This window comes from Ursus americanus, chromosome 33 (assembly GCF_024610735.1).
Source record: "Ursus americanus isolate L20-20 chromosome 33, mUrsAme1.1.p, whole genome shotgun sequence".
Taxonomy (NCBI): Eukaryota; Metazoa; Chordata; class Mammalia; order Carnivora; family Ursidae; genus Ursus; species Ursus americanus.
In genome coordinates, this window is record NC_142159.1 from 3,834,044 (window position 1) to 3,847,429 (window position 13,386).

At 41.7% G+C, this 13,386-nt stretch overlaps 1 protein-coding gene across 5 annotated transcripts in view; it reads right to left on the reverse strand.

The window, feature by feature from the left end:
• AGO1 (argonaute RISC component 1) overlaps window positions 1-13,386 on the reverse strand; it is a 35,178-nt gene that overhangs the window by 5,889 nt on the left and 15,903 nt on the right. For all 5 annotated transcript variants that reach the window (XM_045782430.2, XM_045782431.2, XM_045782428.2 and 2 more), the window contains 5 exons: window positions 10,185-10,369; window positions 4,168-4,327; window positions 3,893-3,983; window positions 2,627-2,821; window positions 573-707 (listed from right to left, as the gene is read on the reverse strand). In XM_045782430.2, the coding sequence (XP_045638386.1) occupies window positions 573-707; window positions 2,627-2,821; window positions 3,893-3,983; window positions 4,168-4,327; window positions 10,185-10,369 (766 nt within the window). The remainder of the gene's footprint in view (window positions 1-572; window positions 708-2,626; window positions 2,822-3,892; window positions 3,984-4,167; window positions 4,328-10,184; window positions 10,370-13,386) is intronic.

Consider the following 13,386-nt stretch of genomic DNA (forward strand, 5'->3'; position numbering starts at 1 on the left):
GTATAGAGACAAAAACAAACAAGATCCCAAGATCGGCCTGGCCCTAAGTAGGGCCCCAACTGAATTCTACTCTGAGTCTACCAGAATCTAAAAGTAAAGCAGAAGTTGCTGTTCCCAGAGGGTATCAGATCTTGAAATAGTGGGCTTCTACTGTCACACAAACCTGTGGTTAAGTGCTGATTTCACCATTCATTAGCTGTGTGACCTTAGTAAGTCATTTAAGCTTTCTGAGGTTAAAATGGAAGTAATAATAGTACCTACCTCATAGGGCTGCTGTGAGGAAGATACCTTGTACAGTGTCTGACATATAAGAGAAGTTCAATAAGTAGTAGTTCTCTTTCCCTTCTCTGGGAGCTGGTCTATATAGGGGTCTATAGGCCAGGGAGGTAGGAGGAGGGAGAGGAAGTATAAGGGCAGGAGGGGAGAAAGGAAAAAAGAGAAGAAGGTGGCAGAGGAAGGACAAGAGCTGGGAGGATAGACAAACCAAGCCCAGATTTATCTCAAGGGCTTCTTCCATATTAAGAGAAGGGAGACAGGATGAGGGTGGGTGGCTTCCTCAATTTCTCACTCACTCGCTCATTCTTGTCAGCACAAAAAAGGCGGGTATGATGGCGTTTCTGCACCACAATGTAAGTGATCCCAGGCTGGTAGTCCTTTTCCAGTTTGATGCAGGCATCACGAATGGCCAGTAGCTCATAGTGGAGGATCTAGGCACAGGGTGAGGAGGGAGACAATGAGACATAGCTCCTCTTGAGTCATATCTTTGTGAACTAAGAAGTTGCCATTTGTAATATGGCTTTTTGCTCAGTCTCCCTTTATAAACAGACACCCAACCATTACAGATGACAGAGCCCTTCTGTCAAAATCAGCCTTTTACTCAGTTAATATGATATGTTGCTAAAAAACCTTGGCCAGGAGGCTTGGCATCAGCAGAAAGCACTCACCTGGTTCCTATTCATAAAGAGACCTAATATCAAGACACAGAACCAAAGCACATAGACATCACTAAAATCACAATGCCCAAAGTAAGGTCAATTTCAGGATCAGGAGGATAACAGGAATTCCCCTGTGAGCTCCAAGAGCAGACAGTGTTGAGACCATCAGAGAAGAGCAGGCACACAGTTCAGGAAGTGGTACAAAGGGAGTAGATGAATTCAGTCCTACAAAGAAGTAGGATTATAAGAATATGGACTAGCTAAAGAAGGACCCATAAGTAAATAACCATATGCAATGGTTGCCTTATGGTTTTAGAAGTCAGATACAGGGAGTCAAAACTATATGGTAGAAATATAGAGAATGGAAATCAATTAAAACTAGGTTTAAACCCAAGCTTTATCTAGTTGTATTCCTGTAAGCAAGCTACTTAAAGTAGCCCTTCTAAGTTTCATTTTCTCCACATCTACTAAAGTTACTAATAGGACTAGCCTCACAAAACTGTTGTGAAAAGTGTAACAGATTAATTACGTAAAAGCATAGAAAATCTTAATAGGCTTAATAACTGCTGATTGCTTTGCTAAGCAGTTTGAATTTTAACCCAAGACTATGTGAAGCCACTAGACATTCCTGAACAGAGAAATGATAGGATAAATTTGTTTACTGTTTTAGGTAACGCTGGATGATGAGAGAAAATTGAGCATAATGTTTAAGAGCATAAACTCGAATCAGACCAATTTGTCTGAATCCCAGTTCCATGACTGTATAGCTTGGTTGACACCGAAGAAATCATTTAACATTTCCAAGCCTCCTCATCTGTCAAATGCGATAATTATTATTCCATAGGGTTATTCTAAGCATTAATTAGAACACATGTGAAATGCTTACCACAACTCATAGTACATAAGAGTACTCAATAAATGACAGTTAAATTAATATTAAATGGTAGTCAAGGAGACCAGTTCATTATAAACTCTAAACAAAAGAATATGAAGGCTTGGCAGGGACAAAGAATAGGAGGAACATTCTGAAGGAATGTCACCAGCAGTTCTCAAAGTGTGGACTCCAGACCATCACCTACCTAGGAACTTGTCAACTATAAACTCTAGGTGGTGCCTGGGCAGCTCAGTCAGTTAAGCATCTGCCTTTGGTTCAGGTCATGATCCCGGGGTCCTAGGATAGAGCCCCACGTCAGGCTCTCTGCTCGGCGGGGAGCCTGCTTCCTCCCTCTCTCTTTCTTCCTCCCCCAACTCGTGCTCTGTGTCTCTCTCTCCGTCTCTCAAATAAATAAAATCTTAAAACAACAACAACAAAAAAAAAGAACTACAAATTCTAGGGACCATCGTAGGCTAGATGAATTAGAAATTCTTATAGCCCGGCGAACTGTTGTAACAAGTCCTCTAGATGATCCTGATGCATGCTTAAGTTTTGAGAACTACTGGTCTAAAGAATCAACATGAACCAATTAGTAAATAGGCACTGAGGCTCTTCTGTTACAAGGAAGGTCTATAGAGGCTTATGCATACCACCTCTCAGTTGTGATCTCTGCTCCTAAGCCTACTGCCATTTAGCAAAGCTCTCAAAGTACCACCTCCCAATGCCAATAGCTTTAAAAAAGACAGCAGTACTCTCTGCACCCATTAGGCCCTCTGGCCCCTATGTAAAGGTTTTCTCCACCTACTTTGGGCCCTACCTGGGGGAGCTGGCCTTCAGGAACCCCATCTCGGTAGAAGATGATGCGGGTAGGCTTGAAGCGGGTAGACTTGTAGAACTGGATGAGCAGCTCACGCACCATGTAGGATAAGTCTTCAATGATCTCCTGCCGGGGTCGCTGCACCCGCACAGTAGCACAGTAACGGCTGGGGTGGGCATCCATACTGCCTACCACCTAGCAATCAAAGAGGCAGGATCAGCCTCCAGAACCTCCACCCTCCCAACACTGTTAGGATGTAGATTTGGGGAAGCTTCTTAGCAAGAAAACTATGCAATCGAATTAGTAGGGTTTTGGATTCAATGAGTCCTGGTTTCAATCTCTATCACACATGCAGAAATTATTTAATCTATCTGATCTTTTTCTTCCTCTCAAATAGGTAAGAACGCCACCTGCCTGCAGTGCTACTGTGGTACGTATAAAACACCTTGCATAGGACCTAGACCACAGCATGTACTTGATAAGTTCAATTTTCTTACCCCTTGCAGGAGGGCAAGTGAAGTTGTAGCACTACTGGCTCAAAGAGCCACAAGTTTGTCCTTTTCTCAATTCAAGTATTAATCTACCCAGGAACCACAGTGAAGAGTATTCCTGCAGGAGGTAGGAGTTAACATCATTTTCAAAGGGGACAGTGGACAGAGCCTAGGACGGATGGCCACAAGGAAAACAAGGACAAGCACAGTACAGGATTTCCCTGCATTTACTGTACTTAGCCCAGTCTGCCTAGAGAAATGTGAGGGTTGAGGAAAGAAAAGTGGGAAGGAAGGCCTGATCCCTCTAGCAATTCGGAAGCCTCAAGTGATGGGGAGCAGAGAAGTCAGGAGAGGGATTGGAAAGACATCTAATCTACTAGATGGATCAGGGGTAGGGATGGGGAAGAGGAAAGGACAGTCCCAGCAACTAAGTAACCACTTTCAAAAGGATTTCAGAGAAGAGACCTGGTCTTTCCCATGTCCCAAAAGTGGGCATAGAGAAAGAGAGAGAAATCTGAAAACAGAGCAAGAGTGATGTAGACTGGGCAAAGTCTCTGGCCACCGCCTAAACTCTCACTGCTCTCTCTGAAATACAGATACCATACAGAGTTAGTTTTATGAAGATACCAAGGGAGTAGTTAATGGGGATGATCAGCTGAAAAAAAAGTTCTTATGAAGGGTCAAGCGTCAGAGCTGAGAAAAGGAGATATGTGTAGTCTTCGGTGCTCAGAGCTAAAATGAGAACCTTAAGAAGAAGCTGGAGAGTATCACTCACTGCTGTGATAGAAGGTTTTTTCCCATCCCCTGCTGGGGGGTGTGTAACATCTGCTCCCAGGAATATCACTGGCTGTTGAAAGACGGCAGAGCTAAACAAAGAAGAGAAAACAAATGGTGAGAAGTTGGGTCTTCTCTTTCTGGCACCATCTAGCACCCATTTTGGTCATCTCTCCCTTGTGTCTGATTCACTCTGCCTGGCCAGAGTCCTATCGTTTTGTCAATCCCTGACATGGTACCTTGCTTGACAGGGTAAGTGAGCAATAGAGTTCATACCGCTGGTGTGGGACTAGGATGTTGTTAATGCCACCAAGTTTGACATTGATCTTCAGGCAGAGGTTGGACAGAGTCTGAGGCGAGGTCTTGACCACATTCTTCACTTGCACACACTGTGTAGCCATTCCCAAGAGTGTATCTCCAACACGTTTCACTTCAGCTATAGGCAGGGAGAGAACTAATTAGTGCATTCAACAAATATTTACTGAATGCTGATTAGATGTCAGGCAGGATACAAGGTGGTAAGAACACAATGGTAACCAGAACCATAGGGTCCCTAATCACAGTGGTTACTGTCTAGTGACTAATCTTAAAAGTCATGAAAAGTACAACAATGATAAATGCTACAACAGAAAACTTCATGAAGATATGAGAGCATATAATGGGGGTAATAACCCAGCCAGGAAAGGACTAAATAATGAGAGAAATGAAACCCAAAGGTAGAAAAGCACTCAGAAGAGAGGCAGAGTTGGGACAGAGCATTCCAGAGAGGGGGAACAGCATGCAAAAATGCACTATGGTAAGAGATATGTTTGAGAAACTGAAAAGCCAAAGTAACTAAAAAGAAGAGCAAAGGAACCATGGTGTAAGAGAAAGAATGTGGTCATCGGACTGATCTAGCAAGAATTGAAGGTAGCTTGTACTAAGAAGACAGTTGCTTAGATGGAAAGAAACAAACAGATTCAAGAGATATTTAAGGGATTCCGAGATGATATATGTAAGGAAGAAGAATGTTTATGGATAACTTCAAGTTGTTAGCTTTTGTAATAAAACAGATAGGTCATAAACTGTTTCTGAAACATTCTGAATTTGAAGTGCTTTTGGGTCATCCCACTGAGGATATCAATTAGGCAATGAGAATAGTAGTTGAAAGGTCAAAAGCAGTCTGAAAGGAGATACAAATTTGTTAGATATTTTGGACAGATAGTAATTAAAGGTATGAACATAATGAGATCATCAAGGAAGAGAACAGGTGAAAGGAGTAGGGCTTAGACCTGAACCTTGAAGAACTCCTAATATTTGCAGAACAGTTAAGAAGATGAGTCTGCAAAGGAGAAATACCTAGAGAACTAGGAGGAAGATAGTGTTGTATCATGAATACCAAGGGAAGAGAGGGTTTCAAGAAGGAGCAAGTGTTCAACAAAATCAAATGCTAAGAGATCTAGTAAAATAAGGACCAGAAATGTCCTTTCTTTTTCTGTTTTGTTTTGTTTTTTTTTAAAGTAGGCTCTGCACCCAGCATGAAGCCCAATGTGGGGCTTAAACTCCAGCACCCCCAGAAATGTCCTTTGAATTGATATCAAGGCAAAAAACTAATGTTTAGAGGCAAAAACGATTTTTGTGATATAAAGTGCCAAGGAGGAGATGTGGGATCAATGAAGGATTTAGTATGTTTTCAATGAGAGAGACCAGAACATGTTTAAAAAGCTAAAATGATCATTTCCACTGCGGAGAGAGATGGAATAGTTCGTGACCAACCAATGCTTCACAGATAACATTCAGAAAAGCCAGACAAAATATAGAAATCATCCTTTAAAGGCAACAGAGAGGTGCTGAGACAAGAACTGAAGGGGCAAAAACTCCAGAGAGGAAGAGAATCTCACCAAGGTGAGCTATCTTCTGCAGCTGCTTTTACCCTGGGTATATTTGCTGATTCTAGGTGTGGGCAGGAGGCTGAGATTCTAGGCTTTGCACCAGCAGAGGAACCACTGCCAGGAGATGAAGAAGGCAAGAGTTTCTGGAGGAGACAGACTAATTCTAAATGTGAAAGGTTAAAAAAAACAAAAAACACACATTTAAAAGAAAACATAGACTAGTACCTTACGATCTTGGGATTTCTTAAGCAGGACACAGAAATTGCTAGCCATAAAGAAAAAATGTTACACAGGGGCGCCTGGGTGGCACAGCGGTTAAGCGCCTGCCTTCAGCGCAGGGCGTGATCCCAGCATTCTGGGATCGAGCCCCACATCAGGCTCCTCCGCTATGAGCCTGCTTCTTCCTCTCCCACTCCCCCTGCTTGTGTTCCCTCTCTCACTGGCTGTCTCTATCTCTGTCAAATAAATAAATAAAATCTTAAAAAAAAAAAAAAAAGAAAAAGAAAAAATGTTACACAATTTGGACTACATTAAAATTTTAAATTTCTGTTCAACAAAAGACTCCATTAAGAAAGTAAAAAGGCAAGCCACAAAGCAGAGAAGACGTGTATAATACACATACATATTAAATAAAGGAATTATAAACCAATAAATCAATCACCTATAAATCAATCAATAAGAAAAAGGTAGTAGTTAAGGCAATAAGAAAAGAGAAAAACCTGAGTAAGACACTTTAAAAAGAGGCTAGTGAAATAGCCAACAGACATATAAAAAGATACCCAACTTTATCAATCACCAGAGAAATCAAATTAAAAGCAAAACACACCATAAAAAACAGCTAAAATGAAAGAGATAAGTTTGGTAAGGATATAAAATACCTAGAGCTCTCATACACTGCTGGCAGAAATGTAAACTATACACTTAAAATGCCTCCTAGAGGGGCACCTGGGTGGCTCGCTCGGTGAAGCATCTGTCTACCTTCGGCTCAGGTCATGAGCCCAGGGTTCTGGGATGGAGCCCAGCATCGGGCTCCCTGTTCAGCAGGGAGCCTGCTTCTCCCTCTGCCTGCTGTCCCCCCTGCCTGTGCGCTCTTTCTCTCTCTGACAAATAAATAAAATCTTTAAAAACAAATAAATAAAACTCCTCCTAGATACACACCCAATGGAAATAGGTATATATGTTCAAAGGATATGTACAAGAATGTTCACTGAGGCATTATTTATAATAGTAAAAACTGGAACAACACAAATATGCCCACTGATAGAACAGATAAATACATGTAAATTGTTATATTCATCTAATGGAAAAACTATAACAAACTACGACTAAACAAACATGGATGAATCTCATAAACTTAATGTTGAGTAAAAAGCCAGACACAAAAAAAGTACGTAACAAATGATTCATTTACATAAAGTTCAAAGACTGTCAAAACGAATCTATGGCATTAGAAGCCAAAATAGTGATTACCATTGATGGGGAGCTATAGTGATTAGCAGCCTGAGGTTGTGGTAATGTTTTGCTCCTAAAACTGGGTACTGGTTACCCTGCTGTGACATTTTGTAAAAATTCACTGAACTGAACTCTGGAGATTTCTATACGTATACTACAAAAAAAAGTTTACATTAAAAAAAAGGCTAATAGTATCAATTTAGTGGAGAGGAAGGAGTTAAAAATACTAAGGACAGGAGGAGATGTGGGACCAGATCAGAACTGGACAAATGTGACACTGTCCTTACTTCTATACTCTCAGGGCAACCACAATGCAAGTGGACCTTGCTTTGGCCTCCAAGGAGGGAAGGTGAGGGTCTTTAGAAGAATCTAACTGCTCCTCTTATCTGTTGGCTTAATTCTTAGGCAATTGTGTTCATTGTCCAAGTGGCATATAATCAAGGAACAGAATGTAAGTAGAAGAAACCCAAGGTCCTAATCAAGGTTGAGACTGGAGAGAGGTATAGTACTACTGAGCCCAGGGTGGGGAAAATTCTCAGAGTAAGCACTGCCTTCCCCAAGCATACTGCACTATACTACTCCCAAGCAGGCCAATACTGCATTCTCCCTTTAATGGAGGGAACCAGAAATGTGGATAATTACTCAAGGCAGTTCTCCTAAAAAGTATCCTTATTTTGCATCTAAGGGTTATCCATAAAGGCCCAGAGACATGGACTGGAGTCAACCAACTTCCCTCCATAAGTAATTACTGAGTATCATGTCAGTGTGTCAGTGGCAGGCTTTACCTTAAGATTATATACGCAGAGGGAAGTGGGAAGATCTACTCCATGCTCAAAATGATATCAAGGAAGGTACTAACTGATCAGCAGCCTGATAAAATTTCCAGAGGAGTCGAGAAAGATTTATCCTCTAGGCAGGATGATAAGAGATGGCTTCCAGAAATAAGTACACTTAAATTGAGACTTGACAGAATTTTAAGGGCAACATGGGGGATAAGAAGAAGAGTACTTAGATATTCTAGAAAAAGGCAAATGATATAAACAAAGCCAGAGACTAAAAAGCACGGGCAAGAAATGAGCATTTAGGGTGCCTGGGTGGCTCAGTCGGTTAAGTATCTGCCTTTGGCTCAGGTCATAACCCCAGGGTCCGAGGATCAAGTCCCGCAATTGGGCTCCCTACTCCACGGGAAGTCTGCTTCTCCCTCTGTCTCTGCCTCTCTGTCTGTCTCTCATGAATAAATAAATAAAATCTTTTTAAAAAAAATGAGCATTTAGAGTATCTACTATGTGCCAGGCACTGTGCTAGACGTTGCTTTTTATATAATTAATTTATGAGGCTCAGAAAGTTTACGTAATTTGCCTAAATCAGTAAACTGGCATAGCCAGGATTAAAATCCATTTCTATCTAATTCCAGAACAAGTGATCTTTCCAGTATGTGCAGCAAAGGGAACAGTACAAGATAAAGCTGAAAAGGTTAAACTAAGATCAGGGCCCTGAAAAATTTTTATTTTGTGAATTCATACCAATGAAGGTTTTTTTGGGAGTAGAGTCACAAAAGGTCTCATCCAGTAAATGAAAAATCTTTCTTATTCAAGAAAGATTTAAGAAAAAATGTTAGAACTAAGTTGAGAAGTGTGGGTGGAGAGCAGAGAATAGATCTTAAGACTGTAAAAAAAGAAGATGATGGAGATGAAGCAAAGAGAAGACAGACTGCCTCCAGAGTTTGGATGAAGGTACCCAGGAGCAATTACAATGCCAAACACAGCAGACGTAAAGGAATAGCTTACTAATAAAGAGAGAAGACAAGCTACTAAAGAGGTCCACCAATACACATAAGAGCAAAGATTACATGTTTTATTCACCAATGTATTTAGGACCTAGCACAGCGTTTCACACACAGATGATTAATAAATGCTTATAGAAGGGAGAAAGGTCAAAAGGACAGATGGGAACAGTGGAGAGGTCAAAGGTTGGACCAAAATTTAATAATACATTATAACACTTATCAATAAGAGGTGATGATTTAAGCAACTGGAATAAATGAAAATTTCACTAGAATGCAAAGACAGAGAAGGCAGGGTATAGAAATCTGGAAAATACCAGGCATATCAGGTAATGACAAAAATAATTAAAGAGAGACAGGAGAAAGTCAAGTGAAGAGAAGTGAGAAAGGTCACAGATGGCTCTCTGCAGGGGAAGTTTTGGAGAAAGAGGTAAGACAGATGAAAGAGGCAAAGGGTAAGTGGCTGGTGAGGAAGTGGGTCTAGAAAATGTGGAGAACTCATTCAAAAAGTATGACGAAGAAGAACAAGAAACAGGAAGACAAAAGCTAAAGGAGATGTACTCTTGGATGGGGAATATGAATAAGATTGAGGGTTAAAGGGTACGAAGTCCCAAAAGTGGCAGGATGAAATGGGAACAAAAGCATACATGGGCTGAACAAGGTAAGAGGAGGGACACCTCTTCATCTGAAACAGAAGAGGTGCTGGGAAAGCAGAGTAAAAGAACTGAGCCAGAGATATATATAGTCATCCCTATTCTTAAAAGTGGGAGAGAGAGAGAACTTTTCAGAAAGTCCAAGTCATTCCCAGGCAACAAACCACTTATAGAATCACCACAAATTCTGCTTGAGTGTGCTCCTCAATGTCCTGATAGACAACACACTCCTAGGGATAGGAAGGAATCTGAACTGACCCATATCTGTATTTGGCTCAGCTTAGCCTGGCATAAAGACCAGCACGCAGAGGACCCCAATAAATGTTACTAGGATGGAGTGTGAGCAGGTAAGCAGGACCTGGGATAACTCAATGGCTCATACAGGCTAATATTTTTCTTTCAAAAGGAATACTGATATTAAGGAAGAACTCTGGCTAGAGCAAAGAACCCACACTGAGTCCTGCCTAGGAGCCTCCAGGTAGCTACCCTGAGAAGAGTCCTATCTTCATTATCACTGTCCCCAGAGAACTGTACCATACACTGGCGTCTTCCCTGGCAGGATGACGATAATGAGCTGCAGCCCTGAGTAGGTGTTCTTGAGATGCCGGAACATGGGCTCCACGCTGTCTGCCCCCTGCGCGTATTTGCAGAAGCAAGGCTGGCCCTGGATGGGCATCCCTGCATCCTTGGAAATCTTCCGCAGTTGGTCTGTGAAGTTCCTGCAGCACAAGTATGGTCATGACAGGAGGCAGTGAGTCCCACTTTAATACCTCTGAACAAATGCCTCCATCTTAGGTACCTAGTACTAGGACAGCCACTGAGACATTTTGAGATAAATGAGACGTGATCACAGCCAGTGTAAAAAAACACATTTATAGTTGAGTAGGACAAAATCACTCTTGTTAAGTATTCAATGGTATGCGCTGAGAGCCGAGGGAGCCCAGAAGAGGGACCTGTGGGAATTCTGAGTCCCCACCTTATCCCACTCAAGTGGCTGATTCCTGTGCACTAAGTCCATAGCAATAGGCAAATGCCCAAGAGAAAGTCCTCTGCTCATATTAAAATAAGTTCCAACAGTGATCAGAGCACAGGAGGTGCTCAGTAAAAATGAGCTCCATCTTCCCCTACTGATTCTTTGAAGCCTAAGAGCAGCAAATAATTAAACAAGCTTCTTTCCTTTAGCTTTAGGGCTTTACCCTAGGAAAGGAAGACAAAGTTGTAAGAAAGGGTACACGTGCAGATTTTAAAAATCAAGCTACATAAGTACGATGACAGACTGAAATGAACAGCAGAAAATTTAACTTGTGAAAATCCTACACTTAGATTAAAAGCAATATACAGAGAATAAAAGCAATTATTTAGGGGACATTATATAGCATATAAATACCAATATGATAGATTCAAAAGTCTATATAGTGAGAAAATAAGTATTTTTTCCACATATTTAGTTAAAAAAAAAAAGCAAACACAAGATAAATACAGTATGCCACTGTTACGTAAAATTTAAAATCACTTAGGGGGCGCCTCAGTGGCGCAGGCGATTGAACTCTTGACTCTTGGTTTCGGTTGGGTCGTGATGTCAGGGTCCTGAGACTGAGCACCATGTTGGGCTCCACGCTCAGCTCAGAGTCTGCTTGGGTTTCTCTCTCCCTCTCCCCCTTCCCGCCTCCCCGCTCCCCCACCCCTGCACACGCGTGCTCTCTCTATCTTAAAAATTTTTTAATCATTTATATATAGGTGTATAAAACACATAAATTAGATGGAAGGTCATAAAAGTTCATGACAGTGGCTGCATTAGAGGGAGGAACTGAACTAGTATGGAAGCTATAAAGTAAAATCAAATTTAATAAGTCACATTTAATAAGTGGGTCTCTACTTCAAAGAAAGTGGTATTCCCAATCTTTTCTCTACCACCAGATCACACTTGGCATACCATGTTCTGTGCTGGGGGCCATGTGTTGAAAGAAGTCTAGAATGGGGAAGATCTTGAAATCCTCTCCTAAAAGTGATACAGTGGCAGTAACAGAACTTCTTTCGCCAGAAGAAAAATTCTGAAGATTGACCATAGGACTCCCTCATCCATCCCCAATTACCAACTTCTCCACCTCCACAGCCACCTTCACTTCTCCCTCTATCCAGCAGAAAAGATGCCTTTTCCTGTGCTCTGGATCCTATCCCCTCACACACACTTAGGAACTTTGCTCTATTTACTTTCCAGTTTCTCAGAGTTCTTATATTCAGCCTCTGTTCAACATGTACATTCTTCCTGGATGATCTCATCCACTGCCATACCCGAAGACTCCCAGATTTTAATCTTTAGCCCAGAACCAAACATCCAACTGGGTACCACTGACCCAGGTGTACAAGTCACAGTCTTATCCCTTGCATCTGGGGATCACTGGGAGAATCACTGGGACATCTGATGAACAGAATTCCAACTCCGAGATTCTAGGTTTATCAGTTTCTGTCCCCCAAAATATCCAAAACAATGGATTGTTTCTCAGAAAAACTGAACAGGGAAAGAACATAGGAATGAGAGAAGCATACAGAGAATAGAGCTACCGATAAGCTGACACAAAGGCAGAGAGCTGGGAGGCTTTCCAGTATTGCTAAGGGCCAGCTCTCCAATGCTAGGCCAAGGCTAGGAGTGGCCTGATCTAAATGGCGCTAAAATCCCCAAAACCCGAGAAAGGGGACATGAGGAACTCATTTAAAAGAAACTATTAAGTGTGACGGTGGTAGTTGTATATCTATGAGGGGAGAAGGACAGGCATGGCAGCCAGAATCCCCACATTCATCAGGTGCTGCTGTACTAATTCTTAATGAAAACCCAAGGCCAGCTGAACCTGCCAGGACACACAGCTCTATTATCCTTGTCAATACCCAAAGTGGTCAGCTCCACCAACTCTTCCTCAGCCTAGGTGTGCACTGACCCTTTGACCCTCCTCTAGATCCAAAGAGAAGAAGCGACCACTTCAAAAGACTACAGGAACTACTGAACTATATACACTTTAAATGGGTTAATTTCGTGGTATTTGAAATATCTCCATAAAAAGAAAAGACTGCAGGGAAAGGGTCAGTTACTTCTTCACTACTCATTCATTCACTCGAAACCATTACTCCCCTAATGTGTTCCTTTAACCCATTTGGCTATATCATTTTCTTCATTGCTGTCATCTCTTCCTAGCGCCTCAGCCACAGGTAGCTAAGAGGCCCATACAGCTCATGTTCATCTAATTCAGGTCACTTGGACCTGAATGAACAAATTCTGTGTATAGGAGAGGACAGTTCAGAGAACGAGCTGAGATTTTGTTTCCAATGAGGAACACAAGCTTTGAAGCCACAGATCTGATTTGATTCCAACTCTTGACACTTTCTTGATATGCAAACCTTGTACAAGGTACTGTTTGAGCCTCAGTCTCCTGAAAACGGTAATACCACCACCTACTCACTGTGAAGATGAAATGAGAGAACATAAAATTAGGTAGAGTGTTGGTGCAACATTATAGTCATCACTATACTAGTATTTTACTACCAATATTAGTAATTATAACAATAAAATAATTCAGGCCTCCCTTAGGAGATTCACGTCCTGAAATCACCATCTCTGACACAAATGCAGCTTCTTTTCAAGACTTCTGACCACAGATGGACAGAAAAGGAACAGGCAGAAGTTTGAGCCAGGAAGCATAGGGAAGCAGGGTCAAGAGTCAGAAAGAAGAGACCACAGACCAAA